Source organism: Papilio xuthus, unplaced genomic scaffold (genome assembly GCF_000836235.2).
Source record: "Papilio xuthus unplaced genomic scaffold, Pxut_1.1 DF824992.1, whole genome shotgun sequence".
Classification (NCBI taxonomy): domain Eukaryota; kingdom Metazoa; phylum Arthropoda; class Insecta; order Lepidoptera; family Papilionidae; genus Papilio; species Papilio xuthus.
This window is the reverse complement of record NW_013533657.1, coordinates 827178-842232: the sequence shown is the minus strand read 5'-3', so window position 1 is coordinate 842232 and position 15055 is coordinate 827178. Positions and strand designations below refer to the sequence as shown.

General features: G+C 33.0%; 2 protein-coding genes across 3 annotated transcripts in view; one reads left to right on the top strand and one right to left on the bottom strand.

The window, feature by feature from the left end:
• Pten (phosphatase and tensin-like protein) overlaps positions 1-2440 on the top strand; it is a 39770-nt gene extending 37330 nt beyond the window's left edge. For both annotated transcript variants that reach the window (XM_013324654.1, XM_013324655.1), the window contains one exon: positions 1332-2440. In XM_013324654.1, coding sequence (XP_013180108.1) covers positions 1332-1335 — 4 coding nt within the window. In that variant the 3' untranslated portion in view covers positions 1336-2440. The remainder of the gene's footprint in view (positions 1-1331) is intronic.
• A 5937-nt stretch (positions 2441-8377) lies between these two features.
• LOC106126608 (zonadhesin) lies at positions 8378-12694 on the bottom strand. The gene is made up of 6 exons (XM_013324339.1): positions 12578-12694; positions 10234-10404; positions 9836-10051; positions 9435-9617; positions 9107-9313; positions 8378-8870 (listed from the first exon to the last, which is right to left on the bottom strand). The coding sequence occupies exons 1-6, from the start codon at positions 12624-12626 to the stop codon at positions 8605-8607; spliced, it is 1092 nt and encodes a 363-aa protein (XP_013179793.1). The 5' UTR covers positions 12627-12694; the 3' UTR covers positions 8378-8604.
• Between the last annotated feature and the right edge of the window lie 2361 nt (positions 12695-15055).

Genomic DNA, 15055 nt, shown 5'->3' with positions numbered 1-15055 from the left:
GTAATTTTCTGTACATACAATTTAATATATAACATTTAGGACATTTCACCATTCATTTAAAATCACACAATATAATATACAGTATGTGAAAAAATATGAAAATTCCTTTTGCGAAAAAAATCATTTTTTTTAATTAAATTAAATTTTGTCATAAAGGATTTAGTCACACCTGTATTAAACATATAACACGAGTCGTCATACATAATGCTTTACTTTTTTTTTATTTCATTCACCGCTTGTCGCCCCCCCCTCAATGTAATATACTTCCTATACTAATGTGTTTATAATTTGTATTGTGTCCTCATATTAAAATTTTAATGTTTTTTTTGTGTATGTTTTATGTTTTGTGTGCATGTCTTTTTGTTCTAGCATTCTTGTTTTTACCAATCATTAAATGAGAGACAGATGATAAATTATTTTTTACTGTATATATATCTGTTTGTCATTTTTATGGTAGAAAATTCATTTTTTGTTAATATTTGTTTTTTTCTTTCGTGGGGTGTGTTATGTGTATAAAATGTTGCTTTGATAATTGATTCCTTGCTCTTTAATTAAGGGTTGTATCAAAATCAATGTCTAAATTATATTAAAATTGCGTTTAAAAATTCTACCATTTGTAATGAAAATGACAGGGTTGTCAGACGTCAACTGTCAGACGAACTGTCACCAGACAAAGTTTGTAAAAAAGGTGAAGTTGGTTCAACCCTTACAATATGTCACGTCACACGCTAACATCACGCTCTATGTCGCCCGCTTGCATCGCACATCACACATGCCACTTATTGATTTTAAACGCCTTTTTTATTTTTTAAATTTGCTTTTTTTTTCGTAAGTAATGTTCTCTGGAATATTAAGGTTAAGGGTACTGATTTCCGATCAGGTGGTCGGTGTCGAATCCCGCCATTCGACTATTGTATTAGTAAATTAAAAAAAATAAAAATCTGTTAATATTTTATAAAAAAAACTAAAAACAGTTTTGTTTCAAATAATCATTGAAGATATTTCCATAATTTTTTTGTATAAAATAAGATAAAAAAATGACTAACCTTAATGTTATAAAAATTGAAAAACTCATAAAAAAAATTCCTTGAAAATTACTTGTTTCAAACTAGTTCTAGAGAACATTATTTGTAGTACTTAGAATGTATGTTACAATTACGGGCGTTTAAAATTATAACTAAATAAAAAAGAGTTTGTTTGAGTTATTGCATGCAGTATAATTATCAATTATTTAAAAAAAAACGGTTTTTTTTGATGGAGAAATAACTCAAACAAATGAATGTTTAGGGCACATCATTCAATGGCGCTTAAATGGGTTTCTTCATTTTCAGGTGAATCCACGTACTTGTGAGTGTGGCACGTGGGGTGCGTGGGGCACGTGGGGCACGTGGGGCTCACCACTTCTATAAAAACCGCTTTACTCTCCCCTCCACTATATGGCAAAGGCTTGAACTCTAATTCGGTGTCGTAAAGACTATTTTCCCTTGAAGCCTTTACCCTAGTGACTTTACAAACTCGTAGTGTTCTATGTGTGTCTAAAATGTGTAGATATATGAATATAATAAAAATAATAACGCGGGTTGTGCCATTGCCCAGGCGGATGTTGGACGTCGAAGATCTTTTTTTATCTGGAAAAAAAAAGAAATGTGATAATATGGAGTGTTGTATGGAAGAAGTGAGTTGTGTTGAGCTCTTAATGTTTTCACTTTCAGTACACTTGATCTATTCAGTGTTTGGTACTTGGAAAGTTGAACAAAATATTTTTGTTCTGTTAAATTTCAAAGTTTATACCACATTTGGTCCTTCGAGTCGGATAAAGTAAAGAGTTTTACATCACATAAAATTATATTCAGAATTATATTTTAATTTAATCAAATTCAATTTAATGAGTTACAAACAGATATAAAAACGGCAAAACACTGACTCTTATTCGTCCGGTGCCGGCACCGACTAGTTTCGAACCCATCGGGTGCCCTTCAACAGGGTCAGTGGGATTGGTATTCGCGGATACGACCCGTCGCTCACTGTCGGTGCCGCCACCTGACGAATATCTGTGAGTGTTTAGCCGTTTTTATATAAGTTTTAATAATTTAATGAGTTACATTGACATTTTTTAACTTACAGTATGTATTTTTTTTATTAAATCAATTTGGATCAATTTGAAGTGTAATGAAAGTGTAATCAGATAGAGATAGAGTTGAGTTGTCGGCCGACTGTCCTGTTAGTGTGGTCACAACGCCCCTGTCTAAAATATAATTAGATCTTATGACTGATAAGTACATTGAATTGTTTCTATTATGATATTTTTTTACTCTACGTATTTATTCCGGTACGATCGCCACTGTCATCTCACATGTCACACAATGTCACATGTTTACATTTTACTTAGATGTTATTAAAATTAAATATTGCTAACTAGATTTTATTAAAATATATAAGAGTTAGTGAAGTGTGATTATTATAATTATATATAATAAAGCTGATTTTAAAATTATATATTATAAAGCATATAATGTTGTCGCTGATATGTTTTTTATTGCGTTTTTCAACTGTCTATATCTTCATTTAAAATATATTAATACCTCATTCTCGTTTCCATAGCGGAAACATACAGTAACATAACCTGTTTTTGAGTTTAAAATGTACCATTGTGTACTACACCGATATACCTTTTATATTAAAGTATTATTGTGACAAACAGTGACGATCGTTCCGGATTGCTATATGGGAACTATTTCTCAACTTTTTATAGTGGTCGTGTATTATTTAAACTTATTTATGTATCAAAATTTAATATGAAAATCGTGCTTTTTTACTAATAAAAGTTTTCTTAAAACACACTAATTGAGTTTCTCGCTTTAGTTGAGTTTCTCAGTGTAGTTGAGTTATTCACTATAGTTAACTTTCACGATTTAGTTGAGTTTCTGGCGATACTTGAGGTACTCGCTTTAGTTCAGTTTCTCAATAAAGTTGGAGGTTTTTACTATAATTTAACATAAGAAGATATGATTTTGTTGATTATTTCATTAAGAATAACAAAATTAGAAGTATTTATGTGTCGTTGTTAAACAAAAATGAGTTTAAATAATATGCCCGTCCTACTTTTTTTTATAAAATGATATTTTTTAGTTAACTTTTGGCCAGTTTGTCAAACTTGGAATATTATTCTCAGGTAACTTTCAACAAGCTATGTGTTTCTTTAGTTGTATATATATACTATTTCTTTTTTTAATTCTATGAAATAGAGACGTGGGTTCTTATACGAAGCCTGTACTTAATTACACTCTTTTAAAGATATTGTTTAATAAATTTAGAAAGGAATATTTTTATGAATCAATTTGTAATTACTTTTAAATATTAAAAATTGTATTTCAGTTATAAAATCTAATAAAAATATGAGTAGAAACTTTATGTATGGAAGAGTATGAGTGGTGAGAGTTGTATGAGATTGTATGTGGATTAAAATGTATGTGTTAAATTGCACTTGATCTATTCAACTTTGTGCTTATATCTTACTATGTTATATTAGGATTGTCTTTAACACTATGCCACAATTTTTTTTTAACTTTACTGTATTAGATTCTGATAAAAAACTTTTTACTGGTGTAAAAAGTTTTCAATTTTTGAAATAAACATATGTATTTTTTTACGTAAGTTTTGTTTAAATTATTTTTAAAGTTGTAAAATATGGAAGGGGTCGAAATCAAGTGCGGTGTGGTGTGTAAGGGATGTTTTGAAAATATTTGTCATGATTTTTTTTTAACTTTCATTCAATTTTACAGATTGTCAAAAAGTATGAGTCTAAATTATATTTTAAAAATATTAAAATTATTCGTAACCAATTAGTATGAATAAAAACAATATAAATGTGATTTTTAACTATCCAGATATCAGCAAAAGTATATATTGACGTTTCTCTTGTTTTCGACAGTGGAAACGCACCCTAATAATACATGTCTATTGTATAATTTGTTTGAGTATAAGTACAGGCTTCAAAAAAGTTTCGTTGTAATTTTTTTTCAACTGAAACTAAACCATTTTAAATGAGACCCATGTTACGATATGGACTTGTTTTTGAATCAAAAATTTGTTTATAAAATTGATTTTACTTTGACTTGTAGGAATTTTAATAATTTGATATATTTTAGGTGCTGCCGTTCAATTTTCACTGAAACATCCTTCATACTAATAACTTTCCATCTTGTCTTTTCAATTGAAGGCGACCCATTTCATAATATTGCATTTTTATACTTACACCACCAAATATGACTATTAGGTATTATGAAATTTTATCTGACCTTGAACCTGGATTATAACTTCTAACAGAGTATAAGGCTCTAATCCGAGTTTCTCGCTCATGGAAGTAGCTGTCCGGACACTGATTCAAAGCTCACTTTCTAGTTTCGATTGTTTATGTATTTGTAAGAAACTTTGATTGCAAGAAGGTAAATATTATTAATACTAAATAATTAAAAAATTGTTTTGCTGACTATACTAAGTTTCTTCAAGTCAAGAGGTTACTAAATTATACTTTGATTCATTTAAGAAAAACTGACAGCCTGAATTCAATTGACAGTCTTTAAAAGGTTGTTAGCCGGTTTTATGTTTCGCGACCCACCAGTGGGCCGCCACCCACCAGTGGGCCGCGACCCACACTTGGGAAGTCCTGTTCTGGTCATATGTTGCGGTGTATGTATGGATATGCGATTGATTATAGTACAAAACAATCACATCATACATTTATCCAACCAAAAAATATATATTTATATAGATTTCCATATGGAGATCGTTTATTTATTTTCACAATTACGTGTGAATTTTTTTTTTCTTTACTAATTTTGTGTTTTAGTGTTCCATGAAACGGAATTTTTACTTTTACGATACTTGTAATTGCTATGTTTTTTTTTATATATAAGTAAATCTTTTCTATTGTGATGTTTTAAGGTGGGTTTCCACAGTTCGTGATTGTACTGACAGACTTGCATGATGCAACTGAAAATTGTCTAAGTCCGTCCGTAGACTCACGCACAGTGGAAACCCACCTTTAAAGAAATGTATGCCGGTAGGCGAGGCAGATTATCCCACCACGGGCCTATTGCATCGTATTGACGTAATTATCTGACTATACAAAAAAATTAATATTGTCATAATACTCTATAAAAATAATACAATCACGCGCGTTTCAAAGCTGCTAGTTGACTGACAAAGTTTTTGCAAGTGCAAGAAATGGTTTGGATTGTTTATCACTAAATTATTCATAAATTCATTTCTCATTCATTTTGAATTGCCAATTTTAATATATGCATGCAGTCGTAAAAAAAAATCGAAAATTTAATAATTAAAATATTTGCTATTTTTTTTTAAATTCAATTTTTTAATTGAAATCCAAAGATTGTTTATGTCAATTTTGTAAGCAAAATCAATATGGAATGTTTTGTTCACCCGATGCTTGCGTCTTTATCATCTTCACCGCCATAATCGTTACAATTTTTGATATCATCACCGTCATTTTCGCCTTTCATCGTCATCTTCAATCATTAAACCGATCCATTTTGACGTAGCATCGATTGACAAAATGTAAGGACATGTAATTTATCTGTTATACGGAAAAATAAATAATTCATTTTCAATTAAAACCTCTTTGGAAGTTCAATTAAAAATAAATTTATCATCTGCAATGTAAAATGAAAATGTGCCCATTATGAGTTTCTTTTTAATTTCGTTAGTTTAATTCAGCGATTATTTTAGGCGAGAATTTTTTTTTAGGCATTTTATTTAAATTTGCGTTCATATGTGGAAGGTCTGTATAGCATTAAAATCTAAAAGCCCAATTAAAGTTTATTAATTTTTATAAAAAAGTACAAAATTTTTTATCGTAATTCATGAGTAAAAAATGCATGTGAAAAATATACATAAATTAGAATTGTTTGATTGAAAAATTATTTAGACATTTATATGAACAAAATTATTTTTTATTTTATTTAATTTATTTATACGGACTATAATATGTATTTAATTTATTTATTAATTAATTATAATTATTTTTTTTATTATTTATGAATTATTCGTACCTATTACTAAATATATACTAAATTGAATCATTTTAATTCCGTGACTTATATGTAAAATATTTTCACTGTCTAAGATTTTGTCAAAATCATTTTGTTAATCTTACATCTAAATTAAAAAATATCCCCACGAAACCTTAGTGTGTTGGCAGATTTTTTTGAAGTCCATTTCAAAATTCATTGTCGCTATGATTTTCTGTTAAGAAAAAGAAACTAAGGTATACGACAAAATGAGAAAATATTAAAAAGTTGGATTTTTTTATGAACGATATTACGTTTTTTACGTTTCAAAAAATAGGGGGTTGTTAATTTTTTAATGGTAGTTTTATTAAACTATTTTCTTTCCATTGATTTTAATTGCATTATTTATTTGGTTTTAATTTAAAAGCTCACAGGATTTGTATAAATAAATAGGGGATTCTAGTTACTATAAATTGTCCATGTCCGTTTAATAAGACTATAGTAACCCGCGTTCGGTGACGTCCAGTAAACTTTAAATAAAGCATGCTCTTTCTATTTGGTATTGCGTGTTAACATTGATTTTAACTATTCGGCAATCTTCAATGGGCTTGAAGATTTTAATAAGGAAAGGTTATATAAGTTAGGTATAGGCTAGGCTAGGAGCGTCATAGAATTGTCGGAAAGTGATTGCATCGTTGCAATGGAAATTTTTAAAAAATTAAAAAAAAAATGTTGAGGGGTGACGTTTACAATAGTAGAGCGCGTATCAGTGAAGTTATTAAAATATCTACCATTTTGTTAAACGTTGGAGACAAAATGGCGTCCAGTACTTATTTAAATTTTCATAATGTTTGGCTTTTATCGTCGATGTTTATTTGTCTATGGTGGCGCCCTCTACTATTGTGAATTTACTTTGGGATCGTTTAGGCTTTGTATTGTAAGTTTTTTTTTGGGTTAAGGCTGTCCAGTCACACGAATGCTTCCATGTTTTTAAACGCTTTTTTTATCTAAATCAATTTCTTGAATTTTGTAACTCGTTTCTCATAAATTAGCTTGTAATTTAGTTTTATTAATGTATTCCTTCATTCGAAATTCAAAATTGATTGAAAAAAATGTAGGTTTATTTTTTTTTATTCGGTTAACGCGTTTCTATGTTTGGATTAATCGAAATTTGGTTTGTTTTTAACTTATCAGTAAAATGCTAAATATGTTGTTTAGCTTCACGTTACGTTTACAGTTGTCTCGAAGTGTTTCTCCAACATGTCAATTCTAGACTTGTCAAAAGACACACGATCATTTGAGATGTCCGTTTACTTTAAAAAGATAAATATTAGCTATCGGTTTCTCGCCCGTACCCCTCCTCCACCCCCCTTTCATCAAAGGTTTAGCTTTAAAGATTGTTGTTTGCCTTAAAAATGTGATCTTATGACATTATGATTAAAGGATGTCGCAGGTCGCAGGTCGCGGCGGTCGCGGGTGCATCTGAGTTGTTCTGATTCGCTGTTATTTTTCTTGGTATGTAGTTTGTAGCGAATTTGAAAGCGTTGTTATCTAACGCCCCGCGACCGTCTGAATGGTAGGAATATGCCATGTGTAATTATAACAAAATGAAAAAAATGTAATATAAGATTTGACAATGTGCGGTGTTACGATAGGCTCAGTGGATACTATTGGTCAATTGGATACAGTTTAGCGAGGCGGTGGGGCTCTATTGGTCAAAGCGCTCCCATACTGACAGGAATGGACGCGGCAGGAATGGATTATGGATAAACGGTACGTTTAATTTATAATTTTGTAATGTGAATTTCGTTGCAATCCCTTTATCTATGTGTACCGTAGTGTTGTATCTTTAAATGTCTGTTATTAATCTTAGTGTCAGTATGTCCGTTGCCCGTATTATATTTAATTTCGTTGAAAACCAATAAAGCCCTATTCCGCTACTTTTTTTTATGAATCGTAAGAGAAATTCTTAGTTCCACAATAATTAAAAATATGTAAATTTTTTCTTATCTTAGTAAGTAAAAGATCTCATATGTCATATTTTTTTTTTGTTTTGTCTTTTTTATATTTTTGAGGAACTCCGGAATAGTTGCGTTGAGTTAAAGACAACCTATGTAAAATAAAATATATTGATGTATATAAAAATCTGTTTTATTACTAATGCAAATACAAAATTAACTACACACATTGTAAATTAAAAACTTGGAAATAAATTGAATTTAAAGTTAAACGATTTAGCAGAGAATGTTGCAATGAAATCAAGTGTTTTGTTTAATTGCTTTGACATTTTTCCCATAAAGAATTTATTTAATTTTTCTAAGTTAATTTACTTCGATGAAATTGTGACCTTTAAAACATTTCTTGTTTTGACTTTTACAATATCTACTATCACAGCACTATACAGTGGAACCTGGATAAGCCTGAGTCGATATACGGTACCGATGGACGATCTCCATAAGTAAGAAAAAAATCGCGGTTCCGGACTCGAGCTTAGCCAGCTTCAAAGTGAGTGCATTGTCAAAGAATATGAAGAAATTTTTGAAAAGAAATCCTCTCTTTGTGCCGTAGTGTACAATCATATCTTAAGTATGTTGTCGTTTGTCTTGAGTTTATCCTTCAAGAGGTTGTTGAGGGCGATCGAGTGGGGGAGACGGCGGGGTGGAGTGCGGGGCGAGCACTGCTCAGGGCTGACGCAACGCCCGTCGCGGTGTCGTCGCAGACCGAGCCGGCAGTGACAGCCCAGCACGCAGCGCCGGCCGCGCGCGACACACGTGCGGTTGTCGCAGCGCGGCTCGCAACCGTACCGGCACACGTATTCCTCGCTTGGATCTAGACAACTATCTGATAAACAAGAAATTATTGTCTATAAACGACTACTGACAGGTAGCACTTCAGCATGCAAGACCTGAAGCACAAGATTAGTTAAAAGTTCAAAATAAGAATGTGCCAAAGAATAGTAAGAAGAGCGTAGAACTTAGCGACCCAGTTATAGAACAGCCAACTAATTATGGCTCAAAATTGTTTAGCATTATGATTGAGAAATGTAAATCAGACGCTGTATTTCGATGTGTGCTTACGCAGCAGACAGTCGGTCTCGCGCACGCACTGTCCGCTGTAGTGCCGCAGCAGCGGCGGGCGGCAGAGGCAACCGCGCGTGCACACGCCGGGAGGGCAACGTGGCGCAGGCTCCGAGCAACTCGGCTCACACCAGCCGCACGACAGAAACTCCTCGTCCGAACCGCAGTCTTCTACCGACGGCTCCTGCCCGCCGATCAGCGTCACTTCTATGTACAAACGCGTAGAACACGATTGTTAGGTTAGGTTAGTCGCTTCTTAACATAGTTTTACTGATTTATTTCTATGGTCTTTTATTCAGAATAGAAATTCATAATTAGGTGTACTTACCTTTGGGACATTCGTGAGGTTTGACGCACTGTCCATTCGGGTGCTTGAGGTAGCCTTCTTCACAGAAGCAGCCGGCACGGCAAGGTCCCGCACAATGTGGCTGCGGGTTGCTGCATGATTTTTCGCACACTTGGCATTTCACGAACACCTTGTGCGGTCCGCATGCCTGAGCGCGTCCTGACGCTGATCGAGAAAGTTTTAAGCTAAGCTGAATCAGATTAACTTCAATGCTATAATAAATTAAACTTATCATATGACTTACCTTAGAAATGCGATGTCAAAAAAATAGGAAGAAGAAATAAAAAAAGTTGTGAAATAATAGAACTTTATTTATAAGAAAAGAAGAAAGCAATACACATCTTCGTACACTGTCATATTTTACAATGTAACTCCTAACTTACTGCCGTTGTTCTGGGAGCACTGATCGAGCGCGACACATTTTCCGTCCCTGTCCCGCACGAGCCCCTCCTTGCAGAAGCAGCCGCGCTCGCAGTGGTCAGAGCAGGACGGCTGCGGGTTGTCGCAGCTCTTGTAGCACGTCTCGCATAGTTTGAACTCCTCATTCTCTTTGCATGACGGGTCCTTGAATAGACTTCTTTTCCATTTCTTAGATTGAGCTGAGAATTAACATGAGTTAATTTGTAAAGGTATAGTCGTGGTTTAAAGTAAAACATTGTAATATACACAATAATGATCACAAAGCAAGTCATATTCGTTCCCATACTGTTGTTACTGTCAACGGTTTAGCGTGAAATTGTCTACCAAGACAACAGAAATGTATTATACCTCGAATACTTACTAGGACATTCGGAGACCTCAACACATTGTCCGTTGTCGTCTCGAAGTCTATCATCGGCACAGAAGCAGCCTTCGACGCACTGCTGGGTGCAAGTCGGGAGGGGAATTTCGCAGGAGCGCTCGCACGCCGGTCCGCACCGCTTGAACACTTCGTTAGGGCCGCATCCCTCGCCTACGTAAAGCAAAGTGAATTTCGGAGCATTAACGAGCATTTAATTAATGAAAAAAGAAATAAAACTACACTGATTGCAAAATACTCTGAAAAGATTATAGATCCGAATCACATATTTCCAGTTGGGTCTAGCCGTTTAGCATAGATCACAATGAATGAAAGAATGAGTGGGATAAATACAGGGAGATGATGAATGAAAGGGACAGAGAATTGTTACGAAAGCGGAATTTCGCGGTAATACATCAAACGTCTTGAGGCTGTATGGGGTTCGATTGTAATAACACTAGTATGATCGCTGTCTCTGTCTATTCAAAGAGTTTATGTGAGATGACTATAGTGACTGAGTGACTAGTCACTGCCTTGAAGAGGCATTGAAAAGCTTCACCGGCCTAATTATATAATCACAGATATCATCATCAGCTCACTACACATCTCCACAGATGGACTCGGAGCCTACACTACACTAAATTAGGAGTGACAAGGCCATAGTCAACCACGCTGGCTTAGTGCGAATTAGTTAACTTCACAGGTTATGTGCAGGTTGCATCACGATGTTTTCCTTTACCGTAAGAACCTCGGATAAATGTAGATATATAAAAAAACACATTGGTACATGAAAGGATTCGAACCCAGGATCTGCAGATTACAAGTCAAGTTTAATCACTGAGCCACTGACGCCTTATCACCGGTATGTTTTGTTAAAATAAATTACATGATGATACTGAGAGTCGTATTGTTCTTAAATCCATATTTTGACAATATTGTCGCTAAGGCTACTAATACAGCTAGGTAAATAAATTTTCAACAATTGTGTACATTAAACAAAACAAAAGACTTATGTGTTAAATGCGACAATTAATAGTAAAAGTTACACTTTAATATTCGAATGTAAATTTTTGGTATCATAAGAAGGCAAATGAGCGATCGGCCACCTCAATTCGGCAAAATAGCGAACCAACCGCTCTCCACAAACATATATAATTGCAGATTCGTTGCCTTCCATTAATCGACGCAGAATTGGGTGCACAGAAAGAGAATATTTCCCCTATCTATGCGCTCCCTCATCCGTTAAATCAATCTATCTTCCCATACTTATAAGAAAAGGGTGGAAAGAGAACTAAAAAAGTCCTATGGCACACATTCACCAGACGAACCACGCTTTCACTTGATGCGTCTTCTGTTTGATCGTGTTATTACTACGATCTAGCCAACCCATTCGTTCAAAAGATGTCTACCACTTTTAGAATCTAATTCTTTTATAATTTAACCCCATATTTTGGGACTTATTTGCCCATGTTCAAGTAAACTGAACTGACAACATGGATCTCTATGTTAACTCGCGTTGTTTAAAAATTCGTGTAATAATGAATGGTGATCTATAAACAGGCAGTTTAATAAAGTTTGTGTTCGACAGAGCAAAGTGAATGCGGCCGCGAACAATTGAATTCGATGAAACGCATAAAGACGGAAAACAGTCCGTAAACGTCGCAACTTGTATCGAATTGTTTGTCAACAACTAGTGTTGTGTGACAATAGCATAATGGCTAAGGGTACAGGATCATCTGGTTAAGGGTTGGAATCTCGCCATTCGTGTTTTGTCGCAAACTATATCTTAGCATTTAGATCTTAGTTAGAATGGTACAAGAAATAATAGTAAATTAACATAAATATATTAATATTTTATTAAGTAAAAATATGACTATCGTTGCACCTTCCTTATTTTCAAACCATTAATATTATAATATAAAATGTTTGAAACTACCATTGCCATGCTAATTTAGTTATAATTAATTAATTGAGAAATTTTGTAAAAGTATTTACAACCCGGAGTCATTTAAATGTTGCCTAAATATTCACTTAGTGGAGATTTCTAAATATAAGATGGATGCGAATAATTTAATCCAAAAAAAATTAAACGACAGAATTACTTCTCATTCATTTTGATTGAAATTGATACTATGATTATATCTTATGTATATTTATGTTAATTTTTATTTGAATATTTATCTTATAGTTTGCAGAAAAAGAAGAATCTTTTTTCACGCAAATGCAATAAAAAGCAAATAACATGAGGACCAAGCACTTATTGAATGGATATTGGCGTGCTAATAAAATATTTAATCAAAATTAAATCACAAAAAAAAAAGTAATATATAACATAAAGGTAACTCACCAACAGCACCAGCTACCACCACGAAATACAGGAACATACAAACTCGCATGTCGGAGGTCGCGTTCACAATGCCACTGCTCCAATAACTGCCAATAACCAGCGTGGTAGCTCAAATAACAACGCCTAAGTAATCAATGCTAATACCTTTACAACAGACGACAAGGAAACGATAAGTCAACGACGGAAATATTTAATGTAATACATTTAGATATATTACATTCTCTTTGAAAAACACAAGCATAATAGCAGTTTAAATAAACTTTCTTTTGCTAGCTTTCCGCGATGGCATTTCAACTCTAAGGCAGGACATCAGGACAGTATCTGTGTTGCCCCATAATTATAGTTAGACGCTGTTTAGTAAACCACGTGTCTTAGTCCTTTGATCGATACAGGACATTATGGACGTCAAATTGGTTAAATGTTTCATCACACTACTTACGGTATAAATATTTCATTATTTATTGGTTAAGAAGTCATTTCACAAGCCGCATAATAATGTTTTCAGCCACGATTTGTCAAAAATTAGCACCGGGCGTTAGGGAACGTACCCATACTACGTGACCTGTTTAGGAAGGTGAGGGGGTGGCTCAGGTTTTTGTAACGTAGTCGTAAGTTGTTCTTTTTCATAATACAATATTTACTAATGTAATTTCAGTATGTATGCAGTCTTAAAAAACTTAGAAAAAAACTAAGAAAAAGGTCACGTAGTATGGGTATGTTCTTTTATGGTCACGGTATAAAAAGATAGACGTATGTTTAAGCTATGTATTTGAAACATTGTCTAATTGTTTTTACTAAGGTCTTATATGTTTTGAGACCTATAAGTTTGCGTTCAAGCAATAGCTGTTCTGTAATATTTTATTTATCTGTCTCGATGACCAATGACCCTCATTTAAAATGGCGACTTTGTCACCGCTGTAACGATAAATATGATATTTATACTCTCTGTGAAGAGGCTCCGAGATATAAGATGCGGGCTTTGCGACCTTTCCCATTTTATGATAAAAAGTAAGGCACGTTAATCATTATTTTATTATAGTATGTCAAGTTTATTTTTTTTTGTTATGTTCTGGTATTGTTAATACAAAGAAGAGAGTTTTTATATATTACTGTCAATCGCGAATACATTCACTCGGAATTAAAAAAAAGTTAATTAGTAGTCTATGTGTTCTTTCATAGTATGTTCTACATCTGTCTCAGCGGGAGTCCAAATATCTTTTGTCAATATTTTTAGCCTTTACAACGTAAAACTGGAATGGGGTAGAAAATAAATTTTCAATATGTTTAAAATGCACTATATTTTCATTTCACTTGCAATGAAAACTACAAAGTTAAAATATAAATGTTAAGACAACGTAAAACGTTATAAGAAAATATTTTATTTATACATAGAAATGACTTAAGATTATTAACACTTCACAGCGGTGCAGCCTAGCCGTGAGTTTCCACTGCTCAAACATAAAACCATTCTTGTCCCAGTATTTTTGGAAAAGAATTTGGAGCTAACAATTTAATTCTTGGTTTTTGAACGCAGTCGAAATTCACGGCAACAATTTTGTGAGAACACAACAAAAATGAAAGGTGTGACGACCACAGAGTCAATTACATACATACTAAAAACCATAGACTTATAACCTATAAGGCTAATCCGGGGCACAAAAAATGGGACGAAATGTAAAAGCGTCTCAGGAGTCCTTTTCTCTTAGTTTTGTCATTTACAATACAAAATAACAATCGGTATCGATTCTCGATTAAAGTTCAAACTTGTATAAATCATTCCATCTCTACATGTTGTAAATCTATGGTGAAATTTTATTCATCTTATTCAGATGTTACATTCGCCAATATGGCCGCCACACTGTCGCTGACTAGACTAAAGGTCTAAATAGCCCATTTTAGAGGCGAAACTTTTTTTTATATTAAAGAAATGTAGGATTGTAATTAATTAATATATTTGCCTGCAAAATAAAAATGTTTCACATTTTATTTTTCGATGTGACGTAATGACATTTAAAAAAAAGTTTGAAAATATAAACACATGAAAAAGTAATTTTATAATTTCGCAATAGTCTCAAAAGTGTAATTTTGGACGGTAATTTGCCACTAATTAAAAAAACAGTGACAATATTTCGTTAATATGTGTTTTGGCGCCAATTTACTGTTTGGAAAGTATGATTCGTGTAACGCATAAAAACTTAGCAGCATGTAAATTTAGTACATTTTATTTGAAACAAAATAGTTTATATATAATACCATGTTTAATACAACTGTTCAAGTATAAAAGGTTTTTAATTACTTTTTAAAATCAGAGATAGGTTATATTATATAGTCAAAATATGATTTCTAAGAATTTCTTTCTTTAATTAAAATTACACTATGAATAAAATACTATATTTACTTGGAAGTGAACTATTGCTTATAAGTTTTAACAGGCGTTTATTTATCACTACTGAATAGTTTCTTCGCTAACTCCGTGTT

Bases quoted from the DNA above. Each gene is read 5' to 3' on its own strand.
- LOC106126608 (XM_013324339.1), bottom strand. From the start codon at position 12,626: ATGCGAGTTTGTATGTTCCTGTATTTCGTGGTGGTAGCTGGTGCTGTT. The intron at 10,052-10,233 runs GTAAGTATTCGA...GTTAATTCTCAG, and splicing joins TGAGGTCTCCGAATGTCCTA to CTCAATCTAAGAAATGGAAA. The intron at 9,618-9,835 runs GTAAGTTAGGAG...TTTCTCGATCAG, and splicing joins GTGCTCCCAGAACAACGGCA to CGTCAGGACGCGCTCAGGCA.